The sequence below is a fragment of the Mobula birostris genome, chromosome 24 (assembly GCF_030028105.1).
Source record: "Mobula birostris isolate sMobBir1 chromosome 24, sMobBir1.hap1, whole genome shotgun sequence".
Lineage (NCBI taxonomy): Eukaryota > Metazoa > Chordata > Chondrichthyes > Myliobatiformes > Myliobatidae > Mobula > Mobula birostris.
Window position 1 is genome coordinate 24,065,358 of NC_092393.1, and position 16,188 is coordinate 24,081,545.

General features: G+C 37.8%; 1 protein-coding gene across 1 annotated transcript in view; it reads left to right on the forward strand.

Annotated features, from left to right (window-relative positions):
* tbcd (tubulin folding cofactor D) overlaps positions 1–16,188 on the forward strand; it is a 268,544-nt gene that overhangs the window by 182,394 nt on the left and 69,962 nt on the right. Inside the window, exons 23-27 of the mRNA XM_072241956.1 lie at positions 9,264–9,295; positions 10,754–10,816; positions 11,905–11,981; positions 12,126–12,213; positions 13,868–13,986. Coding sequence (XP_072098057.1) covers positions 9,264–9,295; positions 10,754–10,816; positions 11,905–11,981; positions 12,126–12,213; positions 13,868–13,986 — 379 coding nt within the window. The remainder of the gene's footprint in view (positions 1–9,263; positions 9,296–10,753; positions 10,817–11,904; positions 11,982–12,125; positions 12,214–13,867; positions 13,987–16,188) is intronic.

Sequence of the window (16,188 nt, forward strand, 5' to 3'; positions counted from 1 at the left end):
GATATCTCTGCAACTGATTTAATCATGGTATTGCTGACAGCTTTGTGACACATTAATTTTGAATGGAATGAATTTAGTGTTGTGCTGATAATTAACAACCTTGTATCATATTATTGTCTGGACCTTTGTTTTCCTGAATGCTTTACCACTATGTTCATGTGTATGGCTGGAATATACTTTCAATAGTCATTTTCTGCCCTTGAATTGCCACCATGGAAATTCCTTTGATTGCCTCGATAGCTATTATATGCTCTACAATAGACTGTAGTATAACCTGAAACAATAATTCTTGCTAATGATTGCAAGAGTGCAGTTCCTTTTATATAATAATTACTGATATATTGGATGGCATCCGTTAGTCTCGTGAGACCATGGATCTGCGCCTGGAAGGTCTTGCTTCAGTCTCTCCGGGGTGCAGGCCTGGGCAAGGTTGTATGGAAGACCGGCAGTTGCCCAAGCAGCACGCCTCCCCTCTCCACAGCACCGATGTTGTCCAAGGAAAGGGCAAGGCCTGATACAGCTGGGCACCAGTGATGTCGCAGCAGTTGCCAGAGCGAGGTTGAAGGCAATGTTGGACTGCCTTAGGGGCTCCAGCTCTGGATTTGTCCTCACGGTTTACTCCCGAAGCCTTTCCCATGAGTGGGTATGGCCACAAGGCAGCGGAGGTTTGAAATCAGTTTTCCCTCTCGTAGATGGACTGCCTTCCCAGGCTGACAAGCTCCATCTACCCGAAATTATTGATATAATGAACCTTTTATTGTCATGTCTTGAACAACTTTCAGGCTTGTGGTATCTGTTGTAACATTCACTTCACATAAGTACAAGTTCAAGTTTACTTTGTCATTTAACCATACATGAATACAGCCAAATGAAACAGTGTTACAAGTACCTGTACCAGGTAGTGATCATCATGCACCTCTCCTTAATCTTCAGCACCTCTAAAAACATTAAATACCACATTGTCAAGATCCAAGTGATCACCAAAGACCTGAGATTTCAATGGTTCATCCACAATAGCTATGCAAATTAGAGGTTAGCTATTCTGCAGCAAATGACTCACCTGCCTCCAATTTTTTTCTAGCATTCATAACGCACAAGGCAGAAAACTGATAGAATACTCTTTAGAATTTGAATTTGAGTGTCTGGAATTAAATGTGTGAATATTCATAAAATAGCATGCATGCAAATTGTTCCTAATCTTGTTTCTTGCATATTTTTGAGAAGGTTGTAGGAGGGATGTGGTTTTGTGCCTGCATGCTCACACTTGCATTTGCCTTTGTGATCCAATAAGAATAAGAAAATTAAGTGTTTTGTTTTCAGGACAAAGCACCTGCAAGTTTTGCTCCAAGTTTCTTGTTAAACTGAAATTCGAACATTGCATTATTGCCCTCAGGCAATAATTAATTTTTATAAACAAGTGCAGGCAGTAGCTTAAACACAGGTGTTTCTGCAGATGCTGGAGATCTTGAGCAACACATTCAAAATGCTGGAAAAACTCAGCAAGTCAGGCAGCATCTATGGAGGGGAATAAACAGTCGACATTTCTGGCCAAGGCCCTTCATTGAAACTAGAAAGGAAGGATAAGCCAGAATAAGAACGGGAGTGGAAGGAGTACAAGCTAACAGTGATAGGTGAAACTAGGTGAGGAGGGAGGTGGGGGGGAGGGTGATGAAATAATAGCCTGGGAGGTGATCAATAAAGAAGTAAGGGTCTGAAGAAGAAGGAATTTAATAGTTGAGGACAGCAGACTGTAGGAGGAGAAGAGGAGGAGGAGGGACACCAGAGAAAGGTAAGAGGCAGGTGAGGAGAAAAGGGCAGTTGAGAGGGTAACCAGGGTGGGAAATAGAGAAAGAGAGAAGGGGAGATAAGGGAGTAATTACTGGATGGTAGAGAAATCGATATTCATGCCATCGAATTGGAGGCTATCCAGACGGAATATAAGGTTTTGCTACTCTAATGGAATTTGGCCTGACCGTGGCAGTAAAAAGGCCATGGACAGACATATCAGAATGGGAATGGAAAGTTGAATTGAAATGTGTGGCACCGGAGAGATCCCGCGTTTTGCAGTGGAATATGCTTGACAAAGCCGTCCCTCAATTTGGGTCGGGTCTCAATGTTTTGGAGGCTGCACCAGGAGCAATGGATACAGTAGAGAGTTTGTGTCACCACACTTGGGAGGAATGTTTGGGGCTCTTAGTGGTGAAGAAGGAAGAGCTGTAGGGGCAGGTGTAGCACTTATGCACTTTCAGCGATAAGTGCCAGGAGGGAGATGTGGAAACAGACAAGTGAGACATATAGAGAGTGGTTCTCACAGAAAGTGGAGGGCGGGGAGGAAAAGATTTGGTTAGATCCCTTTGGAAATGGCAACAGTAGTTTATTTAGGTGGTAAACTCCCTGCACATTTGGTGTAAGGTCTTTCAAGGGTATTTTACATGGACAGATGGAACAAATATGGTGAACAAGCTGCTTCACCTACAGTCAACATATGGTGTTCAATTATTAGGCTAAGTAAGAGTGACACTCAGCTAGCAATTGGCAGCTGATGATTAGTATTTATTGGCAAGTCTTTCCTTCAATTCACTTTGAATTGTGATTTATCCAGTTTTTCTTTTCCTAATTTCTATTTGGTAAATTGCAATTTTGTTTAACTTCTGTGAAACACTGTAAGTGATTTGAATTGATAAGGAGTGCAGACTTAGGAACATTGGCCCTCCTGCAGACTGCTTCCTCCAGACTTGTTATAATCATAATGTCACTTGGTCAATAGTCATGAAGTGACGTGCATCAATATCTAACATAGCAATATATCCCAAAGCTATGCTACGGAAGTCTTAGAATATAGGACAGCATAGGCCCTTTGGCCCATAAAATTGTGCTGAACTTACTAAACTGGTAATTAATACCTAACTAAATAATCCCTTCTGCCTACACAGTGTCCATGTCCCTCTTCTTTGCATATTTATATGCCTATTTAAGAGTCTCTTAAATGCCTCAATTGTATTTGCCTCCATTACCAATCCTAGCAGTGCATTCCAGGCACCCACTGCTCTCTGTAAAAAAAAAAACAACTTGCCCTGCAGAGTTCCTTTGAAATTCCCCCCCTCATCTTAAATACATGGCTTCTGGTATTGGATGTTTCATCCCCGAGAGAAAGATGCCAGCTGCCTATCTTTGCCTCTCATAATCTTATAAACTTCTATCCGATCAGATCTCTCCTTAGCTTCTGCCCAGAGAAAACCCAAATTTGTCCAACCTCTCTTTATCGCATATGTCCTCTAAATCAGGCTGCATCCTGGTAAATCCTGTATCCTCTCACATCCTCCCTATAATGAGAGACCAGAATTGAATGCAATATTCCACTTATGCCTCTAACCAAAGTTTTATAAAGCTGCAACACAACTTCCTGATTTGTGAGTGAACTCAGTGCGTTGACTAATAAAGACAAGCATCTCATATGCTTTCTTAACCCCCCCTTTCAACCTGTGCCATCTTAAGAAAGCAGATGACAAAGACTTCATAAATGAGCTGAGGTTTTGAGGAGCATCCTTGAAGAAAAGACGTGGGAGACAAAGATGTGGAGAAGTTTTAGAACTTTGGTAAATATGAAATGACCAAATGGCTAAAGTTGTAAGAGCATAGTTACCTTGGAGGGTTTTATGGGTCAAGGAAATCACAAAGGCAAGACAGGCTGAGGACATGGAATAGATTAGTACTGGAATTGGCTTTTTATTATCACAAGATACAGTGACGAGCTTATCTTGTATACTGTTCATACAGATCAAATCATTACACAGTGCATTAAGGTAGTATGAGGTTAAACAACAATGTAGAATAAAGTGTAACAACTACAAGAAAGTGCCATGCAGGTAAACAAGATGCAAGATCATAACAAGGTATTGTAGATTGTCAGGTCAGGGGTTATCTTATCGTACTATAGTACTATAGTCTTATAACGGTGGGGTAGAAGCTGTCCCTTAGCTTGGTGGTTCATGCTTTCAAAATTTTGTATCATATATGTGATGGAAGAGGGGTGAAGAGAGAATGATTAAGATAGATGGGGTGTTTGATAATGCTGGCTGTTTTACTGAGGCAGCAAGAAGTATGGACAGGATCCATGGAGGGGAAGCTAGTTTCCGTGATGCTCTGAGCTGTGTCTGAATTGAAGATGAGATGTGCTGCTGAGTACTTTAGTAGGAATATAGTCAAAAGTTCATCTTAGGTTTAAGTATAATACTAGTTTCCAAACACTGGTTCACTTTCAAACTGTGTTATCAGCAAGAGAATTTGAGTCCCTGGTAGTCATTAAGGAGGGAAAGGCATAAAGTCAGGATTGTGTGAGGTAACATAATTAAAACCCATCTTCTCTGCAATATTTTTGTTTTGCTTCTGCAATTGCCCCTCATGCAACTGCCAATGTTTCTTCCCTACTCTAAGATGGTGGTCACTCATGCCCTGAAGTGCCATCCTTACCTCCACATCTTTTCAGTGTTTCCCTTTTTGAAAGGCCACATCGCTCCCTATTTGCCGATCTATTTTTTAAATTATTCCTTATTGAAATCATTTTATTATATTTTACTACTTTAGTGACACCAACCCACAAAATTTAATTTTGTGTGTGACCAGTACCAAATTACCTCCAATATAATTTCCAATGTACTTACTGGTATGTGTGGTTCTGTTTGCACCAGCAGTGATATTTTTGTAGAGTAGGTATTGATGCAAGCTAACCTGATGCTTTTTTAAGGTATGCCAGTTTGTGGCAGTGTTTTCTGAACAGCTCCGCTGTCATATTGGAAAACAGCACTCCATCTAATGCCCTTAACCGTGCAGAACTGAGTGTGCATTCTATGAAAAAAGACTTCCCCAAATGTTTTTAAAAGCAATAATTGGTTCCTTGTAAATAAATTACATGTTTTATGTGCTTTAAGAGTTTATTAATTTCTGGTTGTCAATATCGGTAGGAATCACCATCCCAGGTGCAAAATGTCCTTTGATTGACTTCAAGATTTCTGCACAAGCTCAGTGCTTCCAGATGTGCTGCATTGGGAAAAAGAGTAGAGGGATATTCTGTTAAAAAAAGAAAGAGGAGGAGGAGGAGGCAGAGAATGGTTCTTGTACAAGACCTCATTTCACCTACTGTATTCAGGGATTAGATTTCTACTTGAACTTCATCAAGTTGTGAGATACCTGTTCATTAGCAAGGTTGTTTTTCAATGAAGTCAGAATCAGAATCACGTCATTGCCAGTGTGTGAAACATATTGGAATTGATTGTGGGTCAGTGCCAAGCAGGACAATACTGTAACAGACAACATAATAGCAACCAACAAATTACAAGACAATAGTGCGAACAGCCAACTATTGACTCAAGTGTCAATAATTAAACTTAAATAAATGCAAACGTGTGAATAGACTGAATAATTATCAACAGAACAAGGAGAGCAGAAAAATCCATTTAATGGATGTTGTACAGGGCCCATTAGGATATTACATCTCTGTGAGTTTTGTTGAGAACTGGCTAGCTACAGGGAAGTAGCTTTGGAGATGCTGTGTTGTCCTGGTGGTGATGGACTTGTAGCGTTTCCCTGGCGGCAATTTGGTGAATAGGTGACTGCTAGGATGAGTGGAGTCAGCAGTAATTTTTCCAACTGTTTTCTTTGCTCTGGCAATGAACAAGTCTTTTAATATCAGTAGTTGACAGTCAGTGATCTTCTCTGCTGAGTGGAGCACTTGCTGCAATCTGGACGGGGAGGGAGGAGGTGGTGGGAAACCAAACAGTGGTTACAGCACTCTCATTGATGGCTGAGTAACAATTCATCAGGATATGCCCTGAGATATTAAGTTTCCTAAGCTGGTGTAGGAAGAATAATTTCTGCTGGGCTTTCCAAGTGAAGAGCGTAAATAGGCCACAGCATAATTCGGGTGATAAGGTCCCCATTACCGGTGGCTGTCTAGGTCACTTTTATATTTCTGGGTATATTCGCACTAGAGCTGGAAATATTTGCAACATTGTGCTGTTTGCTATTAGTGTAGTATATGAAGGATCATAGACAATCCCTGACCATAGTGAGTCTTTAATTCACTCTTTCAAGCAGATTAGTAAGTAACTTTACATGCATAATTATCTCTATGCAATGTACTGTTCAATTATGCTTCATTTTATAACTGTATGTTGTGAGTAGTAGGTGTCTATGCAGTTTATTGTACTGTAGCCCAAATTTTATTCACGTACAGAATGCTGTTGTTGCTGGGTAGTTTAATACTTAACATTAATCCTCAATTCACATAGAAAAAGTGATGGTGAATTACTGAGTCCTCTAGTTATGACAGATCCACGCCCTGTTAGGGGTTGTTGACCTGTGAGCTAGCCATGAAAAAAGATAGCCATGTAATACATTTCCACTTGAAGAAATATTTGAAGGTGCTCTCCTCCATTCTCCACCTTTGTCTTCAGTGATACTTCCACTAAACTTCAATACATGGATTTGCTTGTCAGAGTTGGCTATTGACTGGTTCTTATATTATGTGAAAGTTATTTACTACAAGCCTGAAATTTTTCCATGTCTTTCTGCAGGCAAGAACTCCACTGGGAGTGCCTTTGTTGATATTTGCAACTCATCAAAAAGTGGAATTCTTTGATTGAGTTGTTCTCTGATCTTGGCAACTTACTTGCCAACATTCCGTCAGCATACGGGGAGACACCGTCAGTGCACTGTTGCATCCGAATGCCTGGCCTTTATGTGACGTCCAATCAGCTAATTGAAAAGTACATAAAAATACATAAAGGCCAAGTATTTGAAGGACCCTCCACAACCAACAGCACACTGACGATATTTCCTCGTATGGTGACAAAATACTTTCAAGTAAATTGCCAAGATCGGAGAACAACTCAATCAAAGAATTCCACTTTTTGATGAGTTGCAAACATCAACAAAGGCACTCGCTTCTGACTTAATGAACAGGGCATCATTAATAAAGAAACGTGCACAGACTGATGCAGTTTTTGATTTAAGGTTGTCATTGCTCTAGAACTTGGTGGTCGTTGAGGAACCCAAATTAGCTGATTATGTGTAAGCAGTTTACTGGATGAGCAATCACGAGCCTTGTTAATAACATCTCCCTTGCCTTGTTGATTGTGTAGAAGTAGACTGATTTGGTTGTGTGTTGCCAAATAGGCTTTTCTGTTTTCTTTGGGGGACAGTTTACACCAGATCAATTTTCCTCATTCAGTAGATTGTTACTATTGTAACTGTGCTCTAGCACTGTGGTTAGGGGTATGGCTAATCGTAGACCTGTGTCCAAAACCATGTCTTTAATAAAAATAATTTAGTGCTCAGAACACATGATATCAAAGACAAGGCACATTTATTGTCAAAGTATACAACCCAGAGATTTGTTTTCCTAGAGACAACCATGAAACAATGAAAACCATGGAACCCATTAAAGAAAAGCATCAAACTCCCAATGCGCAAAAAAAGGAACACTGTGAAAATGGGGAAAAAAATGAGCGATAAACACAGAATATAAAACACCAAACCGTAATGTCATTGAAAGAGTCCAGACATATCCAGTCCAGCTCAGTTCACCCCAGCCCAGCGCTGTTTCTTTGTTATTTGCGTGGCCATAGAGCCAGTCCACCCCAATCAATATTGCACAAAATGGCAATAAAAAGGAGCAACCAGAAAACCAGAAATACATGATAATGTGAACTACACAAACTGCGTTGATTAAACCTTGCCCAACACCCATGACTCCAGCAGCATCGAGTGAGAGGGGAAGGCTGGTTATATGCGGGTACCTTCTTCAGGGAACAGCGAACGCGAGAGAGAGAGGGACCCTGGTCACATGCATCACCTTCCCCTGGCAGCAAAGAGGGACTGGTTACTCAGAGGTAGTCAGTGCTGAACACCTGCCCACTTCTGCTTTCATCCAAATCATTTCAATCTTCCTTAACGCTTTAATTTGTGAGATCAGTGAGAAATGGTGTCAGTCGTGGGCTCGTTCCTGTCTCCAGGCCACACACTTAGCTCAAAACCTCACCAAACTCCCTTGGTAAAGCACCAGATCGCTCAATCGTCCCAAAAACACATTGGCAAAATTGTAGATCACAGGGTCCAACAGTAGAAAGAAAAAGAAGTTAAAGAAGTGAAAGAAGTCATTTTGTGAACCATTTGGAGTTTTTGCCCTTGTTCACTGGTGCCATCTTCTTCCGGATTGTCATTAGTTGTAATGACATTCAAGAATAATTAAATGTTATTGAACAGGTGAATGTCTGTCTTCATATACCAATACCCACTTCTAGGCCATTCCCTTTGGAGCTTTCAGATAAAAACTATAATTCTGGTGGTTGAAATACATTTTCTAAAGTGGCATTATTTCTGATATTTTCCATAATTTGCATATTTATGTACCAAAGCCATTATGTAGAATATATCTATTTCCACCAACAGTAACCAGAAGCATTTATTTTCAGTTCATGGGTGACCAATATTTTATGGTTATTTAGGTTACAGAATCTTGCCCTTTATAGAATTCACAAATCACTTGCCAAATATTTAAGATATGGTGTAAAATTTGCTCTCATAAAATTCAAGTGAGAAAAAGAAAGTAAAAGAAAAACATAAGGGATTCTGTAGGTGCTGGAAATCCAGAGCGACACAAACAAAATGCACATTTTGTGCTGAGCTCCTCCTTCAGGACTGGAAAGAAAAGGGGAAGAGGGGAGAGGGCAAGGAGCATGAGCTAGAAGGTGATAGGTGAAGCCAGACTGGTGGAAAGTTAAAGGAAAAAATAAAACTAAATAAAAAGAAAGTAAACATGTATTTGATGCATGTACAGATGACGTGGCTTTACATTCCATAATGTGGATGTTTGCTATATTGCTTGAAATCATTTTGTTTCAAAGCTGTTTATGAAGTTAAATTTATTTCATATGAGGCTGCATACAACTAATAACTTGATCAATAAAATATAAAATCAGTTCATTAAATAATAATTGAGAAATACTTCTCTAACCGGAACACAGAAGGATGCACACACCTTCCATACTTATTTATTCTGCCTCACTGGAATTGCGTTCAACTTGCAGATAAAGGTTAATAATTTTCTAGAGGTTAATAGTGTGATTTATACATACTTAAATTAATAATTTAAATTTCTGGAGTACCTAAAGAACATTAAGAGTGTAAACTGATATTAAGTTACTTTCTATAACTAAGGTTTCAAATTATAAACATTTATTCCGTTTATTATTCTTTTTCTCTAGAGGATTCGGTGGAGCTTTTATGAGACCAGCAGGTAAGTTGAAGATACCATTTCATACCCTTTGACCCTTTAATGTCATATATCCTCATGTTTACTATTTAATATTTTGTATTATAGTAAAAGGTATTAATTTATTCCCATAATTATCTTGTGTAAATAGTTTTTTTGAGAAATAACTTGTCATCAATCCTCAGATTCTTTTGCTGCTGAGGACATGGTATACCTTGATGCTTGACTTCCTCATGTTGGGGGTGGGAACATGGTCACTAGGGGTGGGGTGGTGGTCACATACGCTTCACCTTTAAAATTCAGTTCTGTTGTGCGCATTTTTGAGTCAATAAGCGGTGGCTCAGAATCTACTGGCCCTAAAGGAACATAAGTTAAACATTTGTGAGCAGTTGCCAATCAATAGAATTGTTAATGACATTTCCCTTGCTTTGATGATTAGGAAATAGACCATTGATAGTTTTTGTATTTGTTGTATTTGGTAGTTGTAGACAAAGTAACTATACGTGAAGAATTTATTTTTTGTTTACTAACAGGCTTTTTAGCATATTAAGCCAACAATGTTAAAATGCAAAGAGAATACAATTACGTATTTCTTGTATATGCTTAAACTGTGTTAAAATTGATAAATATTTTTGGAAATTGACTTTACTGAGGGAATTGAACTATTTTGTTAATTTAAATTTGTTCATTTGAAAATACCTGCATCTACTTTTCAGTCTATTGTTTGCAGATGAGCCTTAATTTTTACAAGCTACTTAAATATATTGTTGCTGGTGTGCGAAAACTTAATCCTATAGTTTTCAAGGGATACAGAAACAGAGACCTAGTGTACTCATGCAAATCTTTGACTGCATATGACAAGTTAAGAGGATGGTTAAAATAAATGTTAGATTTTGGGATTTGTAACAGAAGAATGAAATATGAAATCTGAACTTGTGTAAACTATTAATTGGTTTATATCTAGAGTATTGTGCTCAGTTCTGCGTATTAAGAACCTTTTGAGAGTGCAGAAGAGATTTGCTCACCTCATGTAAGGGTGAAGGGCTTAAATTATGTTGAAAGATTCGAGAAGCCTGAGATGTGCATATAAGGCTAAGGTGGTTATTAAACCGTGATTGTTTGCAGATAGAAAGGAGAAGCAGTTTCCAGTGTCAGAATAAGAGAAACAGCTTCTCAGATAATTAGCCAACAAACCAGATTCAAAATGAGTAGTGACCCAGTAGGCATTGCTTGAAAGCTTTGGAGTAGCAGATGCAATCATAATTTTGAAAATGCAATTGGATAAATTATCATATATCCTAGGCTGATAGCTGAGAATAATCAAGACTCCTTTTTTTAAGTAAAAGCAGAATATTATATGTTTGGAAAAGTGAAAATATTGTAAAGATGTCATTTATTAATGAATTTTGATCAGTAGATTTAAGTATATAGTCAGTTATTAAAACTTTAAGTAGCAGAATTATCTTTTGTTCTTTTTTACAGTTTGTTGTTTGATTGAAAAAATGTCACTGTCAAAAATGCCTTTGAAGAATGATCCCATAATTGGTAAGCTGGTTACGATTTAAAACTTGATGTGTATTCTATTACCAGATACCATTATAGATAAGTTAAGTAGTGAATATAATGGGAGAAGTTTAATTTTAAATACAAAATCTGCCATTTTCAGAGTTCAAAAAAATGAAGATTTGGAACATGCTGTAGAAACTAAGAATAATGCAGTATAATCTTGATGTAGATTTTGACGTCTAAGTTTAATATCTTGTTGGTGCAAACTTAGCAATAATGTTTAATTGGAAGAACAAATTTTGGAGAAATAGGAAGATTTCAAGGAGTTGATTTTTGTGAACCGTACTGTCTTTATCTGATGAAAATTTGTGACGTTATCTTTGTAACCCATTGTTAGAATTAATTTATATGGAAGAGGAGAAAGAGAGCAATAGTCTAGAGATGTTTGATTTGTATGAAACAAAAATCCAACGCAGGTGACCAACAAGCTGTAGGAGGATGTTATCAATAGAAAATAAGCCAAATCATGAGTTTCTGTAATGTGATGTCATCTTCACGTGTCAAGAAATGCAAGTTGAATCAAAAATTCTGTTGGTTAATTTAATACTTTTCTCGCACATTCTATGAGCATATTTTATCTCAAAGATTTGGGTAGTGATTTGTGAATTCTGTGATTGAATATCTAAGATCCAAATGATATTATATTGTGCGAGGAGGTGGGTGGGGAATCAACTGCATTGTTTAAGTAATGCTATACTTTAATTTGTAATGTAACTTGTAAATAGTGGAGAAATAAATGGTCATGTTTATCCTTACTTGGTTAGAATTAGCAAAAGGAGGAAAACATAATTGATAAGTAAACTTGAATGACTATGTACTAGTACTAATATAAAACTACTTTTGATTCGTTATTTTAAAACAAATACAGCAGGCAAAGCGAAAATTGAAGCAGAACTACAAATTAAATGGCTGATTCGCATTTCGTTTCTTTTTTTTTGATTTTGCTGTAGAATTTAATAATATTTGTGATTCTTGAACTTTTTAAGGTGAATAACATGGTTTTATTAGGGTGGCACGCGTAGAGTACTTTGTTTACAATTTACAAAAGCAACTTTCCCTTTGGTTAGATGAATGGCAGTGGCTTATTGATGACAGTCTGAAGAGCTTTCACCACTTTACAAGTACCTCAAAACAGAAAGCCAAGGTAACTCAATGTTTTATGGATTGTATTGATAAACATTATTGATAACTGTTGTTAACTGATAAAATTTAGGTGCTCTTTCCTTGTACAGATTAAATTGCTTCAGTATATTTGTCATAAAAATAAAAGTAATCCTAGTGTGTTAAGTTTCAGGAAGCCGTAATCTCAGCACTGACTGCTTTGTGCAATGAATATTATCAAACATCAGAGGGAACTGCAGATCCTGAAATACAAAGTAAGTAATTTACTTGTTTTGCCCTCTTCAATTCATAAATGGATTTTACTCATATTTTGTTTTATCTTCTGTAGGGTTCATGCATTTAAACAGAACCATCTTCAGATTAGGAATTAACAGTTTCCATATATTTCTGCTACTTTTTTCAAAAATTTCTCTGCTAAATTAGTCAGTTCAACAAATCTTGGATTTCTCTGTGTCTAGTCAAAAAGCAGAAATCAAAAGTGAGCTAGAGGCTAGAAAATGTGAGCAAATATTTTTTGGTGTTTGACAGCTGGAACAAACATTCAAAATAAGAGAGGGTTTAAGTAGATAGGTGGTCAGTTTGTGGGGGTAGTGAGCTGCTCCAAAAAAAAAAAATCTTGGAGCTGTTGTTTTCATTTATATGGCTTTCGTAGTCCATAGGCTACATTGCAATTATAAGCAATGTTCATTTTTAAAATGTCAAGTACATATTTATTGAATTTAGGAGTATAACATAAGAGTAAGGAAACAAGTAATGTTACCATATAAGCTTCTTTTCACCCATATTTTAGCTTGGGTCCATTTGACCTAATGCCAAATCAGTTCAAGTTATAAAGCTAAGTTACAGGCATTTTTATTTAAAGAAATGCCTTTCAAGACTAATTTTGTCCTTATTTAAAGTATAAAAAGCTAACATGTGCTTTCACAGATGGCAGCTGTTGTCTACATTCATAGCTCTAGTCTCATTTGTAGGATGTATTATGCAGAGTGGTTCACTGTGGATAGAATAGCAGCCTTGGATATGAGGGGGAAATGAAAGTGGGGGATTATGGATGGAAGTGGAAGTTGGGAGAGGGGAATAGAGGAGGAGGAGGAAGGGCAATTAATCCAGATTAATCATGTAGTTTAGGATAATAAGTTTCTTTATAGTCAGGAGCAGCACGATTAGGCATCTAGTTTGCAAATGCTGGAATATTTGTCTGCACAATGATAGGACTTGTGACTCAATGTGGGAGAAACAGTAAAAATAAGAACCATTCCCAATGTAGTCCTTCAACTTTTAGTGGTGCTTGATTTTCTGCATGTTTTGCTCTTTGGCTAACTGTGAATCAACAGGATTGTGATCTTTTGATCTAATTTCTGTTGCTAAAATAAGACAGAAAAGTATGCTATGGTGAAATGCAATGGGAAATGAATAGGGTGAACAGTAAAATAAAGTAAAATAGGGTTTTCTTATGGGCCTGACTTCCATTAAAAAAGAATACAGACATAAAAAATCTATGTTCTTTAGGCATGAGATATATATGTATATACATACACACATATTAAGAATAGGCACAGGCAATATTTTTATTACTTTGTCTCTAGGTGTATGTGGTTTTGGGTTATATAGATACAAAAGTTACCCATTTTAGAATTATTGGGATTATTAGCAACTAATCATGTACAGTTTATTCCTGTGACAAATAAATTCTGGGAAATTGCTGTTAAAACTTATTAATCTAATTTCCCTTGTGTTTCAAATTGACACAATTCATATTCTGCCATTTCTCATAAGGGACAAAATGCTTACTTTGATTAGCATGTGACCAGTAACTCTGTTATCAGTAAGGTCACTCAGACTCTTTAATTATGGCATAATGTTTCTAATTTGATTATTTATTTTCCTCATTTTTTTCATTGTCTTTAGATAAACTAGTGGACAAATATGTTGCTGAGCTACAGCACACTGAAGAAATGACTCGTTGTGGATTTTCTTTGGCATTGGGTGCACTTCCAAAATTTATGCTAAATGGTAAACTTCACCAGGTGAGTTTCAAAACAGCTGGTTATCATCTAGAGATTCGCAAGAGCTATTGAAAATGTTGCAATTTATTTAAGGAAGTTAACAAACTTCACGACACATGCCGGTGGTGATAAACCTGATTCTCATTCTGAGTGTTTGAAAACGCTATTCCTCTTGAAAAAGCTCCAGATACTGTTACACGGCTGGCTGAATGTAATTAAATGTTGATTCACTTAGCTTTTCAGTAAATTTGGAGGATGTTGCAGAGACAGCTTTGCTGATATTTTTACGGTGCCTTGCGGTACTTTCTGTAATCACCCTAGCTATCAAAAGAAATAGGAAAGTAAGGATCACCACTATCTGGTAGTTTATAGGTTTTGAACCACTTCTGAGGTCTTGCTCTTCAGTGAGTCAACCAAACGTTACGCTCGTGCATTGAAGGCAATGGTGAAATTTGCATAAGTATCTGCCTTCTCTAAAGGGTGGCTCTCAAGTTATGGAAAGTGGTTCATATTTTCCAGAGTCTAGCTGTTAGAGAGCAATGTGCATGCGCAGAATAATAGTGCAGCTCTGCACACAGTAACATTTCTCCATACAGTTAGAGCACTTTGTTAGACGATTTAGAACCGAAAGGTAATTTGTCCAAACAGATTGATGATCTGGTGATTTATATTCTGCTGTTTTAGAATTTGAATAAGTGTGAAAGCTTGTGTAGCTTTTGCTTATTATAAAATATATTGTCTAGAAAATGCAGTTGGAAATTGTTTTTATTCTGCAAATCTCAATTAACAAGCCATTGCATGAAATGTACATGGTTCAGGGAGGAGGCAAATTACTGGAAGCTGGAGAAATCGATGTTCATGCCATCAGTTTGGAGGCTACCTAAATAGAATATGTGGTGATTCTCCTCCAGCCTGAGCGTGACCTCATCATGACAGTAGAAGCGGACATGTCTGAATGGGAATGTGGATTGGAATTAAAATAGTTCCAATCCTACTTTTTGCAAATGGAGCTGAAGTGCTCGAGAAAGCGGTCCCCAATCTATGTCGCTTCTCACCATTGCGCAGGAGGCGGCATTGAGACCACTGGATACAGTAGACAACCCACACAGATTCACAAGTGAAGTTTTGCCTCACCTGGAAGGACTGTTTGGAGCCCTGAAAGGAGGTGAGGGAGGAGGTGAATGGGCAGGAGTGGCTCTTTCTCCACTTGCAGAGATTAGTGAGAAGGGACAAGTGGACAAAGGAATCATGGAGGGAGCAACCCCTGCGGGAAGTGGAAGGGGTGGGGAGGTAGAGATGAACTGGTGGTAGGGTTCCATTAAATATGTTTTTCTTCACTAGATATGGTAGACGACTCCAATGCAATGTCCTCTACATTGGTGAGAACACTTGTGCTCTTTTGAGTTTCCCTTCAGAACCTGGAGCCCTTTATGAATGATTAAACGAAGTTCCTGTGCATGAGCAAACATGAAAAAATGTCCTGTCATCAATGCCTTGTATTCAGGGAATTTTGTTGCATTTCTTTCCAGTAAGGGTTTCGTATATTGCTGTTTCTGTCATCTGCTGCACAAGTTTACCACCAGGTTGGCTCAGCCCTCTCCTGTGGTACTTCAGCAGGGGTAGGTAGAGATGGAAGTGGAGTTGGGAGAACAGATATTGAAAGTCATGTTAAAGGAAGATATTAGCAAATGGTGGGGACCATAGGAGCAGAGTTAGGCCATTTGACCCGTCGAGTGTAAGTACCCACTGGTCATACTGTCAGGACCAATTATATTGTACAGAATTTTTTTTAGTGGACTCCATAGGCTCTGTGTCCATGCAGCTAGAAAATTAGTGTGGAACACCCACAGTCACAACACCTTTGGCATTCATTCGTCAAAATTCCTTCTGATATGCCAACTGTGTGACTCTCACTCCACTGCATTATACAACATCTAAGCTAATTTCCAAAAGCTGGAACCCTCGTCAGTAGCTATAGTTTCATAAACAGCTCTGCTCATGAAGCTGTTAGACGATACAAAGGGAAATCATTTACAAACCCCATTTCCAGAAAAGTTGGTATATTTTCCAAAATGCAATAAATCAAAAATCTGTTATATGTTAATTCACGTGAGCCTTTATTTAACTGACAAAAGTACAAAGAAAAGATTTTCAATAGTTTTACTGACCAACTTAATTGCATTTTGTAAACATACACAAATTTAGAATTTGATGGCTGCAACA